The sequence below is a fragment of the Rattus norvegicus genome, chromosome 8 (assembly GCF_036323735.1).
Source record: "Rattus norvegicus strain BN/NHsdMcwi chromosome 8, GRCr8, whole genome shotgun sequence".
Classification (NCBI taxonomy): Eukaryota; Metazoa; Chordata; class Mammalia; order Rodentia; family Muridae; genus Rattus; species Rattus norvegicus.
In genome coordinates, this window is record NC_086026.1 from 81,160,536 (window position 1) to 81,182,583 (window position 22,048).

General features: G+C 46.3%; 1 protein-coding gene across 5 annotated transcripts in view; it reads right to left on the bottom strand.

Annotated features, from left to right (window-relative positions):
- Positions 1–22,048, bottom strand: part of Cgnl1 (cingulin-like 1) — a 151,430-nt gene that overhangs the window by 6,367 nt on the left and 123,015 nt on the right. For all 5 annotated transcript variants that reach the window (XM_008766286.4, NM_001389277.1, NM_001108164.2 and 2 more), the window contains 4 exons: positions 19,863–20,015; positions 18,844–19,014; positions 15,023–15,184; positions 11,311–11,400 (listed from right to left, as the gene is read on the bottom strand). In XM_008766286.4, the coding sequence (XP_008764508.1) occupies positions 11,311–11,400; positions 15,023–15,184; positions 18,844–19,014; positions 19,863–20,015 (576 nt within the window). The remainder of the gene's footprint in view (positions 1–11,310; positions 11,401–15,022; positions 15,185–18,843; positions 19,015–19,862; positions 20,016–22,048) is intronic.

The window sequence follows — 22,048 nt, forward strand, 5'->3', positions numbered from 1 at the left end:
ATGCCCTTGATCCTTTGGTGAGTACAGTGATAGTTAACTAAAAATAATAGTAGTCACTGGAGCTAACTCTGCGATTATATATTGAATTGTTCTCTTTCCATATTCATCTGTAGGTCCCAGGGATGAAGACCTATTGGGTCTCCATGTACTATGGTCCAGTAACCATAGGTTCCTGGTGACATAAGATTTACATCATCTGTACCTGATCTGAAAAAGTTAGGAACAGTGTTTCCTATATATGTACCACAGATCAGACCCTAGTTCCTAGCCTCTGTACAGCTCTGCAAGCTCACATGTGCTGCACAGTCTTGTAGCCACTTTCAGGAAATGTCAAAGTCAATCATGGCACAGAGACACTGCTAACATCAAAGATGAAGACATCACCACAGGCTAGACCACCACGAGCAAACCTATTTCACAGAGTACAACCCCAAATTTCCAAATCTGAAGAGATCTGTGATGCTCAAAGTACGTCAACTAGATTCATTTAAAACAGATCATCACTAGGGTTATGTCAACATGTCACAGGTATAAGACAAAGACAGAATCATAAAAGTAGTGAGAAGAAAATGACAGTGAGGGCCCACTAAACTTAAAGCAGATTTCTCAACAGAAACCTTACAGGGTAGATACTATATTTAAAAACTGAAAGGGGCTGGAGAGATGGCTCAGCGGTTAAGAGCACCGACTGCTCTTCCTGAGGTACTGAGTTCAAATCCCAGCAACCACATGGTGGCTCACAACCATCTGTAATGGGATCTGATGCCCTCTTCTGATGCGTCTGAAGACAGCGACAGTGTACTCACATACATAAAATAAATAAATCTTAAAAAAAAACCAAAACAACAACAACAACAAAAAACAACTGGGGTTGGGGATTTAGCTCAGTGGTAGAGCACTTGCTAGCAAGCGCAAGGCCCTAGGTTCGGTCCCCAGCTCCGAAAAAAAGGAAAGGAAAAAAAAAAAAACTGAAAGAAATAACACTTAGATACCTAATACTCTAAACCCACAAGTTAGTCTTAATAAGTGAAAGAAAAAAATAGTGTTTCTCAGATAAGCAGCACCAGATCAAACCTACAAGAAAATACTAGAAATGAAAAGATGTCAGCTATCATCCTGAAAACACACATTTATAAAACCCAGTAGGAGAGCAGGTATGCAAAAGAGAAAGGGAATCACACACAGGTGAGGAAAATAAATCACAAAAATAAATAGTAATAGAGATAGGAAAGAACAAACACATTTAAAACAAGCAGAGTGTAGTTGACAGATGAGAATGTTATTTATTGATAACAACCTCAAATGTGAATATGATAAATTTATCAATCAAAGGACAGATTAGCCAAGTGGGGAGAGAAATAAAATCCCAACTGGATGCTGCCTACAAGAAACTGACTTCATTGGGAAAAACATAGTGAATAACAGTGGGGAGCTGAGAAAAGATTATCATTGTTATTCAGAAATGTGGAACAACCAATGGCCGGCCCTAAAAACATGCACATGTGTGCAACATTAAATGGACTCATGTATATACATGCACTTAATAATTTTAAAGAACTATAGAAATAAAACACGAAAGCAGGGGGAAGATTTGAAGGAAGAGCAGGGAGTGGGGGCAGGATAAGGGACTGCAGATGATGGAAGCATGTTATGTACACACGTGAAATGTCATGAAATCCATTAGTTCATACACTTAGTAAATGATATAAGGCTGGGCATGACGGCGCACAACTTTAATCCCAGCACTCAGGAGGTAGAGGCAGGAGGGGCTACAAAGCGAGTCCAGGATAGCCAGGGCTTGTTACACAGAGAAACCTAGTCTTGGGGGAAAAAACAGATAAAAAATGTAGCAGAGTTTAAACAAAATGTTAATACAGGCCCAGTTCAACAAGATTTAACCACTGCACCATATATATATATATATATATATATATATATATATATATATATATATATATATATATATATATATATATATTTGTATATATATTGTAATATATAATATATAGTAATGATTTTCGAATATATATATTTGAAAATCATTACTTTTAAGGAGATCTCTTAGACAAAAGTAGTGGGAATTCAAAAAATCAGATCATCCAGGTTAAAAAAAAAAATCAACAAACCTCTGAGTCCTGCTGTTCTACATAGAGAAAGGACCCAACGGATACTTACTGAGCATCTCGCCAGCAGCCACAGAATACACATCTGTATTACCACGTGGGACATCCTCTAGGACAGTAGTTCTCAACCTTCCTAATGCCGAGACCCTTCAATACAGTTCATGTTGTGACCACCAACCATAAAATTTACTTCATAGCAGCAATTTTGCTACGCTTAACACTTGAGAGGCAGAGACAGGTGGACTTCTGAGTTCAAGGCCAGCCTGGTCTACAGAGCAAATTCCAACTTAGCTAGGGTTACACAGAGAAACCCTGTCTCAAAAACCAAAAGAAAAAAGAATTGTAATACCTGATACTGATACACAGGATATCTGATATGCAAAGGGGTCTCAAACCACAGGCTGAGAACCACTGCTCTGAGGTAACATACATCAGCCCACACATCAGGTCTCAAGAGACTGAAAGCTATGAAACTATATCTTGTGTCTTCTTAGATGATGTGGTTTGAATGAAAATGCCCACGCCATGCCAAGTAACATTCTCAGTTATCAATCTAGTACCATGTCTGTCTGTGTGCCACAATGCTAATGGACTAAAGCTCTGAACTATGAGCCAGTCCCAGTTAGATGCTTTCCTTTATTAAGAGTTGGCTGGTTATGGTGTCTCTTCATAGAAATAAAGCCCTGAGCTAAATGATGATAATGGAATAATATTACAAGTCAAGAAAGAGAATGGAAAGTATACAGACACAAAGAAATTACATAATATATTACTAAATGCCCCATGGTAACAAAAAACAAATTGGAAAAGGAAATGTTTGAAAGCTTTACAAAAGAGGGGCTGGAAAGATGGCTCAGTGGTTAAGAGCACTGGTTGCTCTTCCAGAGGTCCTGGGTTCAGTTCTCAGCAACCACATAGTGGCTCACAACCATCTGTAATGGGATCTGATGCCCTCTTCTGGTGTGAAGTGTACATGTAGCAGAGCACTCCTACATATAAAACAAAATTTAAAAACAAAAAGCTTTGCAAATAAAAATTCCAACCAAAATCTGTGGACCAATACAAATGCAGTATTGAAGGTAATCTTGTAGTAATCAATGTATCTACCCATTAAAATAGACCATGAGCTGGGGGCTTGGGAGCTGGGGGTTGTGTTGAGGGGAGACCTAGGCCAACCCAACACTGGAACACCTTCCTGTCAGCCTGGGCTCCATAATACCCTGTCTGAAAAACCAATATGGCAGGACAAACTGATGGGCAAAGACTGTAAAATTGTTTCTATAGATAGAAGCAAAGCATTTGATAAGATTCAGTATTCCTTTGTAATGGAGGACCCAAAGGTCATCTTGCTAACTGAAATAACCCAGTCCTGGAGAGATAAACACAGTTATCATTCCTGTGGAGACTAAGGAGTGTGTAGAGCTGAATGGAAAAGAGGTCGGGATCTGGGAAGGGGACGGAAAGCTCAGTGAGGGACTTGAAAACCACACAAATGCAGTAATGATTTCTGGTTCTTCTTTGGCATAGTAAGGTAGCCATCAGTTAAAACATAGCTCAGTACTCACATGTAATCTCAGCGCCGGGAAGGCTGAGGCAGGAGAACTGTTTTGAGCTCCATGGCAAAAGCATCTCAAAGATTAAAAAAAACAAAAACAAACAAACAAACAAACAAAAAAACACCCCAAAACCTAAAGAATAAGCCAGGCAGTGGCGGCACATGCCTTTAATCCCAGCACTTGGGAGGCAGAGGCAGGCAGATCAAAACTGTTTAAAATCAGTTTTTAAATGACTAGGTGACAACAAAGTACTCAGCACATGATAATGTCCCACTTGTAACGACTGAAAGGCAATGGCTGCCAGAGAGGGAGCATCAGTTTGTTAGGGGTTTCGTCCTGGTAGGTTAACCTCACACCAGCAGGCAGGCCTACACCCAAGCATGTGAGCAGCACTAGTTGGACTTGGTAGGTTATTAATTAAAGGTGTGTCAGGGGAGCTGCAGCTTGCAGTAGATGGCAGTTAGAACAGAAAGCCACAACTGGTCGATGTCCACAGAATAAGAGACTTGGGAGCACTCAGCCCTAAATGGGATGAACCACACCCTCCCTTCAAGGCCCAGGGATCTGTGTGGAAGAGAACAGTAGAAAGATTGCAAGAGCCTGAGGCGGTAGAGGACGTCAAGGAAATTGTGTCTTCAGACACAACACAGGGCAGGTACACATAGGAGCTCAGAGACTGACAACATGTACAAGGCTGCAGACGCTCAGATGAAATCCCAGTGTGCAGGAGGGGAGGTGGGAATGAAATGCTAGCCCGAGCGAAGGAGCTATCAGAGCCTAATTAATTACTGTTGGATGAGAAAAGAAATCCGTTTTCTTTAATGGCTGATAATCAGAGAAGGCCCAGGGCCCAGGAGGAGGAGTTGACCAACAGAAGCAGACTCTGTGTTTTGGTCTGTTTTTCCTCTTAAACGAGAGAACATTAAGTTGGGCGGGTCAGGGGTGTGGAAGAGTTGAGGGAGGGGAAAGAACATGACCAAAATATATGATAGAAAATTTTCTCAAAAAAATTAAACAGGGGAACTATGAAGTTAGAAGGAGCTGTGAGGGTGAAACACATTGTATACACGTATCATTGTATACATTGTATACATGGAATGCTCAAAGAATAGTGTTACACTAAAAATCCTTAGTTGTTGAAAAGATGGAAATATTTATTGCCCTAACTAGAAAATGACACACTGTACACACGTGTTAAGTGATCACAGTGTCCTCTATAAGGGTATTCAAGTACTAAGACACAAAACCAAAATAGCCTTGTCTAGTTCCCTCAGGCCATCTTTGTACAGAGCAAGGAAAAATGCCAACAATGTAAGGGACAAGCAGAGAGAATGCCACACTCCACCAGTTACTTCCTTCCACTTGCCCCAGAGCCCTCAACAGTCACACGCTGTTGAAAGAGCATGGACTTATTCCTGTGACTGCTGGCTAATGAATGCGGGCTCACAGCCTGCTCTGGGCACAAGCATGCGTCCTAGGGGAAGCCCGTGCTTGGGGCACACACCTGCACTTGAGGCACACTGTGCATACCTTCCATGGTGGGAAGGAACTCCACAGCCTGGTCTAGCTTCTCCTCCCCCATGGGACCTTGCTCACAGAACAGGGCCTGCAGGTTCATTTGTACCTGAGCAAAGTAGCCCACAGCGCCCTTTCACTTGCCAGAACAGAATGTTTTGGTTACTGCCCAGTCCTGTAGGATGCTATTCAAGGAGACTTCCAAGGAAGCCAGAGGACCCTGCCCTATTCTACAGAGAAGGAAAAACGGTCCCCAAAGGTGAGGTGATGCAGAAGACCCAACTGATGCTAGTAGAGAAATCAAGTTGACCACAGAAGTATTAAAATGCACACAGAGCAGAGGCTAGCCTCTCCCGGCAGCTGTGCAGGGAACCAGAGGGGTAATAGGAACAGCCCTGCTCCAGCCATGTACTGGGTCTGAGCCTGTTAATCCTTCTGGAAGCTCCCACACAGGTGCTATCACCCTGTCTGTCTGACGGGAGAGTCAGAATAGTGTCTGGATCAGATCTGAATGGAAGCAGCTTGGGGATTTTACCCCAGGGCTTCTGACAAAAGCCCTTAGTCCCCCAACCCCCACCCCCAGCCACTGTCCTTCCACAGAACCATACACTAGAGGTTTGATGTATGGGAAAATCCTACAGGAAACCGCGTGTTAGTGGGGAATTCTGTAGAGCTGCAGAGGAGGTCTACAGTGGGTAAGTGGGGAGAGCCCTGCAGCATGGAGGACTGCCTCCATCACTGTGCTGGGTCCCAGCTGTGAGCTTAGACCATGCAGCGTCCAGCATCTACCAGAAAAGACCTCCCCTGTGGCAGAACTTTAAGGAAGAGACACCTCTGAGGGTCTCTTCAGGTTCAAGCCCTCCCTGGAGAGCTCCGGGGAAAACGGGAAAAACGAAAACAAAATAGTAACTTTTCATACCTCACCATGTCCCCTCAAAAGAGGGCTCTTAAGATGAAAGTGTAAAATAAATCGGAAGAACAGGAAGGAATAGAAGGCAGGCAGCCATAAAAACCCAACCGGGACAGCAGCCAGGTAGGCCTTGCTGCTGAGGCTTTTGGAAAACACAGCAGGGTCCCCCTCCACGCTCCTAAAAACCAGCCCGACATTATGCTCTAAAATAAATCCGCCATGTGGAGGAGCCTCAAGGAATTCTGCATGGCTTTACAGTCAAGGTCCCAAAGAAGAATGATTTCACCACAAATCTAGGCAAGCCTCAGGGAGCCCTTGCTTCTGCGGCTCGGCTCTGCACCCAGATCTCACGTTCTGATCCTTATTTGGACCCAGGGAAGCGAGGCTGGAGAAAAACCTCACGTAAGCCCAGTGTTTTACATGCTGTTTACCCTTCAACCCTATTAAACAGTCTGAATCCAAGCTCTGCGGTCAAATTAAAACAGACAGGAGCGCAGCTGGACTGACTGGGTGCTAACTCACGTGGAAACGTACTGGTAAGAAGCAGCAGGTCCCATTCTAGCAGCCGGTGGCACCAGGATACCAGCGACCCAAGCTAGCTCTCAGGTTTAGAAGCTGCAGCCTTTTGGGTTAATGAGACACCCGAGACGTTTACGGTTGCTACTAATAACAGCCTCCTGGCCTGGGTTTATCAATGGGCTGTGAGGAGGTAGGCAGGCCATCACTCCTGGACTGGTGCTAAGAGCTACATCCTAAGAATTATCGCCAACCAACCTACACAGCGGGCTTTTGAGCAGCTGAGACCCTACGAGGCAGCTCTGAGCCTGGAGTCGCTTTAACTGAAAGAGGAAACCCCACTTTGATCTGTCACTTTCCTCCTGAAAGGGGGTCATTTGGAGTCTCATTTACTGGTTCCTAAGTCCCCAGGTACTGAGGAGCAGGTGTGAGCAAGCCACGAAGGAGCGAAGGAGTGGTTCAGGCCTCAAGCTTTACCCCCTGGGATTTGTCTGGCAGTTTCCAAGGCAAAGAGGCAGGCTAGCTAGTCCCTGAGAAGATGGGGATGTTTCCCAAAGTTTGAAGTTGGTATTCGCTCCCTGCCAGCTGCCAGCTGTCTGGGTGGGAGGAGTCAACTCATCCTGCGCTGTGTCATCCTGGCTCTCAAGGCTGACAGGCAGGGGATGGATGGAGGAACGGGGTGCCCGTGGGCAAGCCCAACCCTGCTGTGTGTATTCAGCTACCAGCCATGGTATGCTCAGTGCTGTCCACTGAGTCAGGACACCAGCCTAGCCAGCACGTTTAACTCAGGCTAGACCTCTTTCTGCCTGACTCTTACACAAAATGAGTGTCAGAGGAGGCAAAGGTAAATGCAATCCTGTGTATTTTAAGTGGTAATAATAATAATATTGATTTATTATTATTATTACTATTATTATTATGAGGTGTTGGGGAATTAATTCAGGGCTTTGGGAATGCTAAGCAATTACTCGCTAACTGAGCCACAACCCTTACCCATTCACATCATTTTTAACTTGAAGATCTTTAGAATATGATGCAAGTGTAGGGTTATAATGTGGCCCTACCTCTTACAAACTATGCAACCGTAGGCCATGACTATTCCTTCCAAGCCCTGAAAATGGCCAAGAAAGCATGCAGAGAACCAGCACTCGAAAATCCCCGGTGTGGTTGCCAGCAGTCATGGGCAGAAGTGTTCAGTTTGTTTCGTGGCACTGGGAATTGAACCTGGGGCCTCCAGGATACTAGGAAAGTTAGTACCAATGTGCAGTATCCCCGTCTCTCTTACTCTGCAACACGGTTTCACTAGTAATCTCTCTGCAGCTCAGGGAGGCCTTGAATTCACAATCCTCCTGCCTCGGCCTCCTGAGTAGCAAGGTTTTATAGGTCTGTCCTACTGGCTCTGACAAAGAAACCAAGTTTTTGGAGAAAGAAAGGTAAAAAGGCTTTCCTGGGACTTAAATAGACCCAAAGCCAGTAAAACAGTTAGCGCCACAGTGACTCTTCTTCAGCTTATAGTTTCCTGTTCTGTGTATGAGAAAATAGGCAGACGCTCCTCACCTTTTATAAATATGGCATTTGGCCAGGTCAAATCTATTCCTTCTCAACATCAGCCATATTTGAAAGGCGGTCCAAACCTCAAAAGGTATTAAAACATTTATCTTGATTAGGATTCTCTGAACATATATACTATCCTGGTTAGTATGGAAGAAAATCCCCTAGACTCAGAAAGTAAATAACGGGGCCAGCGAGAACTGAATAAACAGAGAATAACGAGAGAAGCGAGAGGCACAGAACAGAACGTTCTCACAGCGGCTTTCTCTGCCCCAGAGCAGCACAGTGAAGGGCGTCTGCACCCCCTCCTTACTCCCAGCTCTTTCTTACACTGATTTTCTAGAACACTGTATATGCTTCACTGCTCTGCTGAATAGCCTTCCATGGCTCCCCTTGCCTTCAGGATGCAGCCATTCAAAGCCTTGCCTCTCCAAACCCGGCCCCTCCACTTTCTTCATGGAAACCAGAAATGTGTGAGCTTTCGTTGCTTCTCAACATCCGGTGCTGACTTGTCGACCTGTTCTGGCTCTGATGCCACACCCACTGTGCCCAGCTACTCTGCTGGATCACTTCTTCAAGGTTGATGCCTGGCCAAGATTTCACTAAGGGCCTTTCCCTCATGGACTGGCATCCCACTCTTGGTATTTAGCACCTGTGCCGTTTTACTGTTAGTTTTCTGCTTGTTAAATCTAGTTCCTCTCCTAGGATCACTCCGGAATTCTGCAGCTTTACCACTCTGCCATGCATGAAGCCATATTTGCTGTATTTTCCAGGCTCTGGTAGCTAAAACACCATGTTTGGGAAGAGGAAGCCTAAGTTAGCCCTTAGAGCTACCTGCCACAGGACTCTGCCTTAAGTCCTTCGTGGTTCTGGGTCTCAAATCTTTCATCCATTACACAATTCTGCAGATTTAACCCAAGGTCCTGTCAGAGGGCCAGCCTTAGGCTTAGATTGCCAGAGCCCTTTGGTCTGGCCTATTTACCTAAGACCTAACGCTGGGATGAGGGGAAAGACTGGATATATTGGGAGGAAACAGGATTCAGAACTTAGGAGTGCTCAGTTTTAAATAGAGAACAGAAAACTTTACTTTTAAAAGACAGCAAGAGGGTTTTGTTTTTGTTTTTGTTTTTTGTTTTGTTTTTGTTTTTGTTGTTGTTGTTGTTTTAATCTTTTCTTGTGCTTCCTCTTTTTCTAGCTGTAATTTGCTGGGAGTCCCTGGCTAATGCCATTCATAGGACTCAAGGTGACCGGTGCCACTTTCTGTCCTTTAGTCTCCTGACTTTGTTAGGATATCAGAAACTCAGAACTGATTAGAGGAGAAAGGGGTTCAGCTTTTAAGGGTCCCCTTCCTGCTGCGATATGACAGGCAGCCACAGGTGCATGTCCCTGGGAAGTCAGCACTGACTCTCTACATGCCCTGTCTACATGCCCTGTCTACATGCCCTTTAAAGGCAGAAAGCCAGCATTTGAGACAAAGGATTGTTGGTGAAGCGGGACATTCTTCTCAAATGTCCCTCTCTAATCAGGAGGCATCAAGGGCCAGAAGGGGTCAGAGACCTCCATCAACAGGCATCACTCACCAGTGCTCAGAGGCTGAGGCAGGAGGATAGACAGGTAGAGGCTAGCATGGGCTTCATAACAAGACCTATCACCACAAACCATGGAAGGAAGGGAGGGAGGGAAGGAAGGGGAAGCAGCATCGGTCTTAGAGCTTTGGGTTTGTTTCTCATCAGTTTCTACATCAATTTGAACTTGATTTTCAGTTTCTCCATTTACAGCAAGCATGCACTTACTTTCTCTACCTCCCAGAAATGACAAGGCAGAAATGGAACTGGACAATTGGCAGGTTTGGAGAGGGGACACCTTTAGATACTTCTACATAAATAGCTTTGGTTTATTTGTGGAAAAGGTCTTGTGTAGCCCAGGCTGGCATTGAACTTAAGATGTAGCCAAGGATAGATGGCCTTGAATGTCTGATCCTCCTGCCTTCACTTCTTAGAATCACAGCCATGCATTACCATGCCAGTTTTTGCAGTGCCGGGGATTGAACCCAGGACTTTGTGCATGATGGGCAAGTACCCTGCAAACTGAGCTACATCTCCAGACTCAGTAATCTGGGAATCCCCCAAAGCTCCACAGGAGGCCAGCACAGGAGCAGACCTAAGTCTGCGCATGGAGTCCTCCAGCATGAACCCTCAAGTTCTTGGCTCAATGGAAAATTTTCAGCATTGATCACTGAGGCGAGCAGTCGCATCCCATGACTCAGTGAGAGGAGAAAGCCAAAGGCGCTCTGGGACCAGACACCTCATGGTTCTGGGCCAGCAGCTGAACCAGTGGAAGTGCTGTGTTCTGGTTCAGCATGCCTGTGTTTTCTTCTGGGTATTCATGGTGGAACTGAAAACTGGTTTTAACCGCCTGGAATATTAGTAAGGTGACAGTTCTCACCATTCCTCCCACTGTACTTCAATCACAGGGAACCTGGACAAAACAAACCTACGGGCATTTCTCTCATTATGCATGCTTAGCAGACTTGGAATGCCCTGAGGTACAACGGCTGCTTAACCAGACTGGCAGGACCTCCTAACAAAACAGCTCTGAGGCCAGTACGAGAACTTAGAAAACACAGGAAGAACTGTGGGGAGCCAATGTCAAGGTTGAGCTGCCCATCTGTGTCCTGGCATTCGAGAAAGTCCCTCTCTAAACCTCTGCTGCTCAGGCTTCTGAATGCTACCCCACCATGAGCACAGCTCAGGAGCCAACACAGAACCAGAGCCTCACTCCCCATGGAAACGCATGCACATCAGAAGGGTGGGTGGCAAAGGAGCCAGTGACCTTCATCTTCGTTTGTGAGCAGGGACTGCCAGCCCACTGACGCCCCCCAAACCTCCAGCCTAGTCACCCTGAGGTGAACCTTGGTTTCTGCAACTAATATATCATTTCCTGCCACCACTCTAGGAAATTCCCTCATGTTACCAATCCCTTCCCTCCCAGTGGCTTATGATGTCAAAGACTACTGAATCTCTCCTTGTGCTCTGTAAGGCAAGACTGTCTCCTCCTCACTCTGAGTCCCTAGGCTCAACCTCTCATGCCTCATTTCCCATAGTGCCACACACTTCTCCCTTCAACAACTCCCTCATACCTGTTCCCTGCTCCAAGTGATCCTCTCAGACAGCAAGTCAGCGTTCGTTCTTTCTTCTTCCAACTCAATCTCCAATTGGGACACCTTGTCCTGGGAAAGGAGGACACAAACAGGTCACTTCAGTTCGACTTACTTGCATTAGGAGCACGGGGTGCCCATGGAAAGAAACCCCGAGAGCAAATGAGAACCGAGCATTGTTAGGGCTTGCGAACATAAGGCATCTATTTCTTTTCCTCTCTCCTTCTCTTCTTCTCTTTCCTTCTTCCTAAAGGATCCCAGAGTACCCTCAAATTTCCTATGTAGCCCAGGATCATCTCAAACCTGCTCTTCCTACATCTACCTCCCAAGTGCTGGTGTTACAAGATCGAGCCTTATATTCAGTGCTTGAAATTGAACCCAGAGCTTCACTGCTAGGCAAGTGTTCTACTAGCGACAGACACCCCCAGCTTTTATCTGTGTCATTTCTTACACTGTCCACAGCAGGTATTTTAAAAATGTGTTGTTGCTTTTGTGATACAGTTGGGCACACAGGAAATATACAAAAGGAGAAAAGCATTACCCTAAGCCCCGATGAACGAAACAAACGCACTAAGGATGTGTTGGTATAGTTTGTGTCTTAACTGGGAAGGCAGCCCGGACAGTTCTACAAATACTTCATGCTCCAGAAGCTTTCTCCCATGAGTGACCTGCCTCTTTTCTACAGCACCCGGTAACCAGCAGTGGACACTCCCGAACCCGCACTGGATTGCACAGGACAGTGGTGGCCAATTCTGGTAAATCACCATCACAGAGTAATGACAGTCTGTTCCTCTGGACGCTATTAAACATCACTGGGAATTCAGAGAGAAGCATTTCAGAGTAGTTTTATGAATGAGAGAAAGAGGTTTCCGCACTCAGCGCTGGGGAACTTGAACCTACGTTTCTTCTGTCTCCAGTAGATTTTACATAGGTCTGGGTAAACTTGGTCATGGGTGCTTCTTAAAATGTATTATTTATAAAACAATGTTTTCATTCTTTTATGTTATGCATATACATGTTTTGTCTGCCTGCAAGTCTGTGTACCACACATGTGCAGTACCTGTGGAAGCCACAAGAGGCTGTCAGATTTCCTTGGAATGGAGTCTCAAGTGGGGTTGTGTGCCACTATGTGGGTCCTCTGGAAGAGCAGTCCCTCGCTCTTAACCACTGAGCCGTCTCTCTAGCCCCGACAGATGCTTTTTAAAAACCAAGATTTTGACTTTTCAAAGGCAGCACTTGTGTCTAAGTATGAACTATGGACCTGCCAGTGTGGACGGACAACTGTGGGTGGCTCTGTAAACACCAGCTAGGAAGCTCTTGGAACTCGTGTGACTGATGAACTGTCTATTGTGAAGACGGAGACTAGAGTTCAGACTCCAGAACCCACGTGAAAATGGAGAGAACGGACTCAGCCAAGTGTCTTCCATCTTCCACATTCATACACACACACACACAATAATAAATAACATTAAATAAAATGTAAAACCTATAAAGGGGGCTGGAGAGATGGCTCAGAGGTTAAGTTCCCAGTGACTACATGGTTAGTTCATAAACATCTATAATGAGGTCTAGTGCCCTCGTATGGCCTGCAGACATACAAGCAGGCAGAATGCTGTATACATAATAAATCTAAAACAAAACAAAAAGACCTATAAAGAACCAAAAGTTCTCCCCTGGGAGCAGAAAGTCCCAGAAACTAACTCAGGACATGGTCAGCTGCTGCTTCAAGTTCCTGTCCATCCAGAATATCTGCAGAGCTTCAAGCGCCTGCAGCTGAATACACAGGAAATGTCCCTGTGGAGAGCTCCTGAGACCTGAGAATTAGCTACGCTTTAGTGAAGGAAGGGAAAAGGCACAAGTCATGACAATGTGGCCCTTCCACCTCTTAGAGCAGCTCCACTCATGATCACGATGCCTTTCATGATGGCAGGACCCTGGGAGGCCGGAACTAAAGAACAAATGGGGAAATGCCTCCAGGAGTGTTTGGCTGCACTACCGCCTCAAGACCTTACGTTACTCAGAGGAAATACCTTGTTACTCGGAATGTTCTGGACTCCCGGGAGGTGATCTGACAACTCAATCTGATTTCAGCTCAAACCACTCATCTTTAAAAGATCTATCTCTTTATAGTTAGGTAGGCAGCTATGCCTGTGCGAGGGCGTGTGCATGTGAGCGCAAGTACCAGAAGAGGCCAGCAGAGGGCGCTTATTGGATTTGCAGGAAACTGGGAGCTGCCCACAGGGTGGAACTGAACTTGGGCCCTCTGTAAGATCCATCTCCAGAACCCAAAATCACTTCTTAGGTTCTTTTCCTGCTCCCAACCCACACTGTCCAGACAATATCTGAGGTCTAAGCCAAGGGCCATCATACCAAGGCCTTTGTTTATTACTTGATTGGTTTCCACTTGAGGGGTGTGTGTGTGTGTGTGTGTGTGTGTGTGTGTGTGTGTGCATTTATGTATATAGAGGTCAGTGTCTGGTCTCAATCACAACCAGCCCCAGGGACCGTCCTCTCTCTGCCTCTCTGGCACTGGACTGGGATTATGATGCCCACTGCTGTGATCTGTGTTTTGAACGCGTGCCAGGGATCTGAAGAGAGACCCTCCTGCTTGTATGGCATGTGTTTTACCAAATGAGCATCTCCCTAGCCCATCCGGTTATCTTTAACCAGGTTGTCTAGGCTCTAGAATGGTCCATTTCTAGTTAACTAGGTTGACTTTGCTTATCCAAAAATGACTCCCTAAAAAGATCAGAAGCACAATACCAGAAAAATAAGGCAACCCATAAACAAAGCAATAAAATTGCCATCAGTTTTCTCTGGTCTGAGAGAGGCTCATCTAATAAAATCTCCACTGGTTCAAACTTCACTCCTAGATACAAACTGCAAAGCACCCTGGAGCTTTTAAAAAGCTATTTCTGCTTATTTACAAAGCTGAATGAAGAATTCATTGATTTTTGAGTTTAAGCCATCTTTGCTGGCCTTGAGCGCCAGGGCTGCTTTTTATCAGAATCCTGACAATGCTAACGTCTTCCCCAAAGTCTGAGCTTTTCTCAGTCTCCCTGTTCCTCTCTAAATTACACTGGAGAGCAGAATACACGCCATGTTTCTGGTTTATGGTGAATTCTACTCTTGCAAGTTACTCCTTTTTAGCAATATTCAGGTTTTCCCGTCACCTCAGAGGTCCTGGTACTTTATTTGTGTGGGTTTTCTCAAGTGTTGAGTATTAGCCTTATGAATACTCACCCACACTGATGGCTGCTTTGGGCAGTTCCAGGCAGACTATCTTGGGACTGGAAAAGGCATGGATTGGACCACAGTTTGCTGATAGCTGTAGCCATGATACATATACACTCAGACAGATGGGCCAGGAATAAGAATGCACTGAGTGGTTTGGTCAGTAGTCCCTGATGTGCAGTGGTTTGGGGTCTAAGGTACAGTGTGGACGCTGACTGGACAGTCAGCAGCTTTTGTCAGGGGATCATTACTGAAGGGAGGGACACGGCACCATCTGCTAAGTTCTTTGGGGAAACAACTGATACCCTCTTCAAAGCAATGAAGCCATTGGACTAAATCCCAGGTCAGTTCCTTCCATTAGCACACTAAGCATGATAAGCTGCACCCTCCCCACCCCCAGGCAGAGAAAGGATCTTTATAATGTCAAGAAAGAGTAGCAGCAGCCCGTGTTCCCACACACCTCCATCTGCTTGACCAGTCGGCTTCGGTCATCCTTGAGGTGACTCTTGGCCTCCAGCTGGTACTCCAGATCCTTCAGTGACTGCTCCAGAAGCTGCCGTTTCGTGAGCGCTTCCTCCTCAGCTCGTTGGTAGTCCCGCAACTCTTCCTCCTTGAGGCGCAACTGAAGGAGAGTGTGTGTGGAGATCCCCGGGGCAGTGGAAATGGCAAGGAATTGAACTAGTAGCGGATAGCTCGCACAATGACATGGAACATGGGCTGGCATACAGGCTTGCATACCACGTGTGTGCCTTGCTCAAGGAGGCCGGAAGACAGAGTGCACAAGCCCACCCCAAAGCAAAGATGAGCAAATCCCACCTCTCTCTAGGCTCCGGCTTTCCATTTTATAAAACGACCATGCTTTTCCCTTGCAAGCAATAGACTGTTAGGTTTTAAAGTCAATTGACTAGATGTGGACTAGTATTCTCACTACAGAGCACACACACAAAGTATGAACAAGCACTGCGATGCTCTTGTGGTAAGTGGATGGATGCTGTGGTCAAAACCACTTGAAAGTCACTTAAGTAGCTAAACGTTCTTGTATCAGCATTGTCTCAAGAGAGGTTTGAAGGTTTAAAATAAAAACTAAATCAATGGTCTCTAAGCAACCAGCAGGCACAAAACCCAAGAACAAAATCACACTCATTTGGTAACAGCCATTGCTGGGTAGAAGAAAAACGATCACCTGTAACTACAGTGCTCTTTTTATCCACAAGGTGGCGCTCATCTAATAGTTTTGAGGAATGTACAACTGTTTACATCTCAGGAGCCGGGCCACCTCACTGGCAGTGGGAAGGCCAAAATCAACCTGGTGGGCTGATTCAGTGAGGCTCAACACTGGCTCTTTGGTTGCCAATGTCAAACCCTCCCAGAGTAGGCACAGAGCTAACAACAGAACACCACAGAGGTTTATTTCTTCAAGGAGTCCACAGAAAGCTGGGGAAGCTCTGAAGGATCAGGCTAGTGTGAAAAGACCTCAGGAGGGAGGAAGACCTCAGGAGAGAGGGCTCCCACACTGTACTCTGTTGGAGATGAAGATATCCAATTCCAGTACAGTGGAGAACCCCAGCCATTCTAGCACAGCCGCACTTGGGAGAAGATGACTTCTAGACACAGGCCCTGGTCTGGTTTAGGCGATCACCCACAAAGAGAACAGAATGGATTCGATACACTGCAGAGAAGCACTAAATTTCTCTGGGGCTCAATTTCCTCATTATAACATAGGGAAAATGTTAAGATGTACTTTCTCTGAGAATCAGATGATACCAAAAATAATAACCACAAAGAATGCCAATCAAATAAACAGCCCAAACTTCCTTCTTGGCATCCTCAGAAACAGCATGCACACCTCTCCTAATACCTACCATACCACCACCACCACCACCATCTCCACCACGAGGCCCCGCCCTTCCTGAGGATGTACAGTCAGCTCATTGTTGCTCATGGAGAGACCAAGGTTTTTTTCTTCAGTGGTGCAGACATTGTTGAATTGCCCATGCTCCAAGAGCAACCCTAACCTGATAGGGACCCACACAGATGAGAAAGTAGGAGGCCCGGTGGGCAAAGGGGAGCAGCAGGAGAGACCAGAGAGGGTGGAGAGCTGAACAGGATTGAGGGACAGGAGATCCATATGTGAGATGTCACAACTGCCATATAAATTAATCAACCTGCTAATAAATCAGCAGATAATTTGTTGGCACGATAATAAATTGTCATATAAATTAATTTATCTGCTGATACAAATGCAAGTAAGCAAAACCTTCTTAACCTGTCAGTACCACCTTTAAGTAGTTAGCAGGATTTAGTAAATGAACTAAAGACAAACTCTAAGCCTTAATTCCTAAAGGTCAAAGGTCACCCTCATCTGACCCTGGGTGTCTCACGCCACAGGCAGAAGGGTAGCTGTCTGGCCTTACTGAATCTCTGTGGCCATCGGCTTCTTTATCTTTTCTAGCCCCAAAATATTTATACAAACAGCATGCGGATCCCTGTTCGGGGTCACAATGACACTGTGGCCTTTTGAAGTTAAAACAGACCAGATATTTGATGTGTCTGGCGAATGTCTGAGCCCTTCCACCCCTAAAAATGAAAAGAAAATTCTTTTCACAGCAGAGAGCCGTGATGTCAGCATGCCAGTTTCTGCTTTCTCGACTCCTGTATCATGTAACCCTGAGGCAGAGGGGACCCATTATAGGGGCCCTTTCAGAAGTGTTCTGGAAATCTGTAATAAATATCCATTGTTCTTTGATGAGTTCAGCACTGACTCAGGGGGAAACCATCCTTTGATCCTCAAAGAAATTAAAAGTTTGGTTCTTTTTGTTTTGTTTGTTTTTTTTTTAAAGAAAACTTGTTTTCCTGTGGACTCTGTGGGCTTTTCCCACTTAGGGGAGGGTGGGCACTGGGAGGAGGAGTTGAGAAAGAAAGAGAAATGTGTATTGGATGTCCAGGACCTACATGACTCCACTATACCCTTTCATTATCTTATTTGTCACTAAGCTACTAATGTTTTGTAGAAGGTGTTGCTGAGATAGCTTGTTCACCACCATTCAGTTAGCACAGGCTAGACTCACAACCAGGTGTGGGGGCTCATGCCTATGATCCTAGCACTCGGGAACATGGGGCAGGAGAACTGACACGGGGGAGAAAGAGACAGAGAGAGACAGAGACACAGAAAGACAGACAGACAGAAGTGGGTAGTCATGGTGCTTCCCAGCCTCCAACACCTAACATCCCCATTAACTTTTCTCTTCCCAGGTCAAGAATGCACCGTTGCATTTCTTTGCTCTATTACTAATATAAAACCAAGAACGAGTCTTAGGGTGGCCTCGCAGGCTCAGCAGGTAAAGTGCTTGCCTCACAAGCCTGGCAATCTCAGCTTGACCCCCCAACCTACAGAAAGGTAGGAGAACCCACTCCACAAATCTGTCCCCTGAGCTCCATACATTCACTCGCACCTTCACATACACACACCACACACCCAGAAGGATAAATAATAAATAACAAAGATAATATGTTTTAACTATTTCAGCATTCGTAAACTCCTGAGACTTAGAAACTAAACCAAGTCTAGACAGGCACTCTACCACAGAGCCACATGCCCAGTCCCTAAGGACATCTTTTGGTTTATTTTTCAATGGCTATCAAATTCCGCCCTAATAGAAGCCAAGAGAAAATTGTCAGGACTGGAGAGATGGCTCAGTAGCTAAGAGCATTTGCTTCTCAATCATGAGGACCAGAGTTTGGATCCCAGCCCCTACATCAGGCAGCCCACAAACGCCCACAACTCCCACTTCAAATGATCAACAACCTCTTTAGGTTTCCATGGGCACCAGCACATACATGCTGCAAACAGACACACTCACATGGAATCACGCATTTGCACATAAAGAAACAAACAAAATGGTTGTTAAAAGAGCCTTGTCTCTTCCTGCCATCTTGTTCTCTGAATGGTAGAAGGCACGGATGTGAATGCCATATCTGGACATAGATGGACATAACAATATCCTTGCTCCAGAAAGGATGGTTCAACTTTTCAGGCAGAAAACTTTGGACCTAACCAGAAGGCGACCCAGTTAAAGCTGTCCCTGTCTCGCTTGTGCGTCAGTGGGAGGTTTGCACCTTAGGATGCTACCTGCATGGAATCACTAGAGAATAGAGAATAAGACAAGCCCCAAAGCTTCCCTGAGCATCCCCTGGCCCAGCTGCCTCAGCAGAAGCCTTGCGAAGCAAGCTGAAGAATGCTCTCGGAAGAGAGACAGGAGAGGATTACCCAGCAGGCATTACCTCATCCTGCATCTTTGAGGCTGCCAGTCTGGCCTTTTCCACCTCCAGGCTTTTCTCCTTCAGCTGTGTCTGCATTTCCGCAAGCTCCCGGCGATTCTTCTCCTTATACTCATCCAGCTGCTTTTGCAGCTCCAAAGAGGAAGTGCGGGACGCCTCAGCAATGTCGGCCATCTAGAGGAAGTGGCGTGATATGAGGGGACCCTGCCATACTCCATCTGGAGCCCGTTCCTACATGGCAAACATCTCCTCTCATCACTGCCAAGCACCAGGCCCTGGGCTGTGAGGTCTGGCTTAACCCTGCCTTGGGGACAGCATGGAAGAGTGAGCAGGGGCTGGATGCACAGCTCTGAGGTCAGAACTTTGCTTTCCACTAACCAGTGTGTGGTTGAGGTGAATCCTTAGCCACTGAGGACCTTGGCACTGTCCTTTTGGAAACACTGAAATCCTATCTACCTCCTGGAGGCATTGCCAGAGTTAAGACAATACCCAGATAGACCTCTAGCTGCAGCTGAAGATGTCACTAGCAAAATGCCTGGCCCAGGGTAGGGATCAGAAAATGACAGCCTCCTGTGTGTGCACTTCTAGCCTGTCAGCATCAGTGTGTGCCTTTCTTTGTGAGTATCTTGGGGCAGAAATGAGCTGAGGGGCAGAAGTTTCAGGGTTTAGAAACTGCCTTTGGCACTCCTGGATACATCAGAGAGACGTAAGTATGCAGATTTTTCCAGAGGCCTCAACTCCAGGACAAGGAATGTTGGGTAAGTGTGTGTCTACACCAGACCAGCTCTGTTTATTGTTAGCAAGTGACCAGGTGCCCAGGGCCCTGAGGGTTTTGGTGTTTACGTTTTAGCTAAGTTTCTCGACATCTGGAATTTCCAGAGTCCAAGGAATGGCTGCAGGGTATCTGCACCGTCCAGACACATCTGTGCCTGGGGGGACTATGGATTTCCTGAGCTTTTGCGGAGAAGGTGCTGGGTTCTCCTGGGTCAGCCTGCCCTTGGCTCTGCCTCCTGCCCTCTCACCTCCTTCTGCAGCTTCTCGATGGTCTTGTCCAGGTGCCATCGCTCACTCTCCATCTCGTTCTTCAGCTTCCTCAGCTGCTCCTTCTGCTCCACCTCCTCCTGGAGTTTCTCTAGGAGTTCCTTCTGCTCTTGGGAGATCTGGCTCAGCTCTCTCTGCAGTTGGAAAACCACAGCAGTGCCACTCACCGACCTGTTCGCCCTCTGCCACAGGTGGCCAGGGGAACTTCATAGTCACACCACAAAGGCAGTGAAACCCATCACCTTTAGGCAAAGGGGAAAGAATCAAGGGAATCAGGGACTGAAAAAGGCAAACTGACTTAACCAGCAGCCTCCACAGAGTCATCGGTGGAAGGATGAGCAATGGAAGGACATCGAACAGACACAGTGCATGGTGGGGTTCAGGAAAGACTCCTAAATCTGAATGTTTGTTCTCAAAACAGGACATTGATATTTAAACCAACGGGACAAGCGCCCTAGCAACTGAGCCCAATCTCCAGCCTAGTACAGGAACTTTTTTCAAAATCCATTCATTTATTTAATATATTTATTTTTCTCTTGAGACAGAGTTTCTCTGTGTAGCCCTGGCTGTCCTAGACCTCTGTGTAGACCAGGCTGGCCTCGAACTTAGAGATCTGCTTGCCTTTGCCTTCCAAGTGCCGGGATTAAATGCATGCACTGCTACCACGACCTAGCACAGAGCTCTTAAGCCCTGCCTTGTCTTGTGTCCTTGCAAGAGGCTGTACAGAACAATGATTCACGTTTGGACATGGGGCTTCACAGTTTATAATCTGCCGTTCTGTGTGGTTACTCGTGCATCTTGAAGCTACTCCTCAGTCATCCCAGGCCCTCCTGGGTTTGCAGAGTATTCTGTAGGTGTGCTTGCCAAGTGTACAGCATGGCAGTGAAAAGCCCTGGGGCGGTCCATTGGGCAGCAGAGGGGCGGGATGTACATTAGCAGCAAACATCGCCAGGCTGCTGAAGTTTACCCCTACAGGGAACCAAGATCAACAAAAGCTGTTGGGGAAAAGAGAGCAAAGAAAAATGTCCAGGCGCGGGGGTTTGAATAGGAATGGCCCCCATAGCTCATGTGTTTGGATGCTTAACACATAGGGAGTGATACTATTAGGAGGTGTGGCCTTGTTGGAAGAAACGTATCACTGTGGGGGCAGGCTCCTAAGCACAAGCTCTGCCCAGTGTAGCACAGTCTCCTTCTGCTCCTTGTGGATCAGGATACAGAACTCTTGGCTCCTCCAGCACCGTGTCTGCCTGCACACTGCCATGCTTCCTGCCTTGATAATGGACCGAAGCTCTGAACCTGTAAACCAGCCCCAATTAAATGTTGTCCTTTATAAGAGTGGCCTTGGTCATGGTGTCTCTTCCCAGCAATGGAACCCTAAGACAGACGCCAGTGTGGGGGCAAATTAGTCCACTACAACCACAGCTGGCCATACAGCAAGAGCAGGTCAAACCCTGGGGTTTACTTTCTGGAGTTGGGGAGGAAAAATGGGAAAGGGAGTTGTTACAACCAGTGAGGTTGATTCCAACCTGTGGGAAAAAACTCGAAGGAACTAGATCTCAGAAATGTGGATGTACTCTATCCCCTGCCACCCATGGTGGTGCTGGCAGTGGTGCCTGTCAGCCCTCAGGAGGCCCGGGGGCAGAGCTCAGTGAGAGTCCAGCCTGGTCTACACAGCTAGTTCCAGGATAGCCAGGACTACATGAGAAAAACCCTGTCTCAAAACAAAACAAAACAAAACAAAACAGGTGGAAAGCAATAGAGAAAGATTCCCTATGTTAGGGGTTAGGGATTTAGCTCAGTGGTAGAGCGCTTGCCTAGCAAGCGCAAGGCCCTGGGTTCGGTCTCCAGCTCCGAAAAAAAACAAACAAACAAACAAAAAGATTCCCTATGTTAGCCCCTGGCTTCCACAGATGATTGTGGGGTCCTGTGACACAAGCCAACTCTTCATCTTCCCTGGTGTGACCCTGGGATGGCAGGGGTGGACACACACACACACCTTCCCAAAGGTCCCAAGCTTGCTTCTTTTTGGATGAATTTGGACCATGTCTTTGTAGCAGTGACTTTTTATAAATTTTTTTTCTCAATCCACCCCTGCCCCGTGTGTGTGTGTGTGTGTGTGTGTGTGTGTGTGTGTGCGCGCGCACACGCACGCACCTAGAACATATTT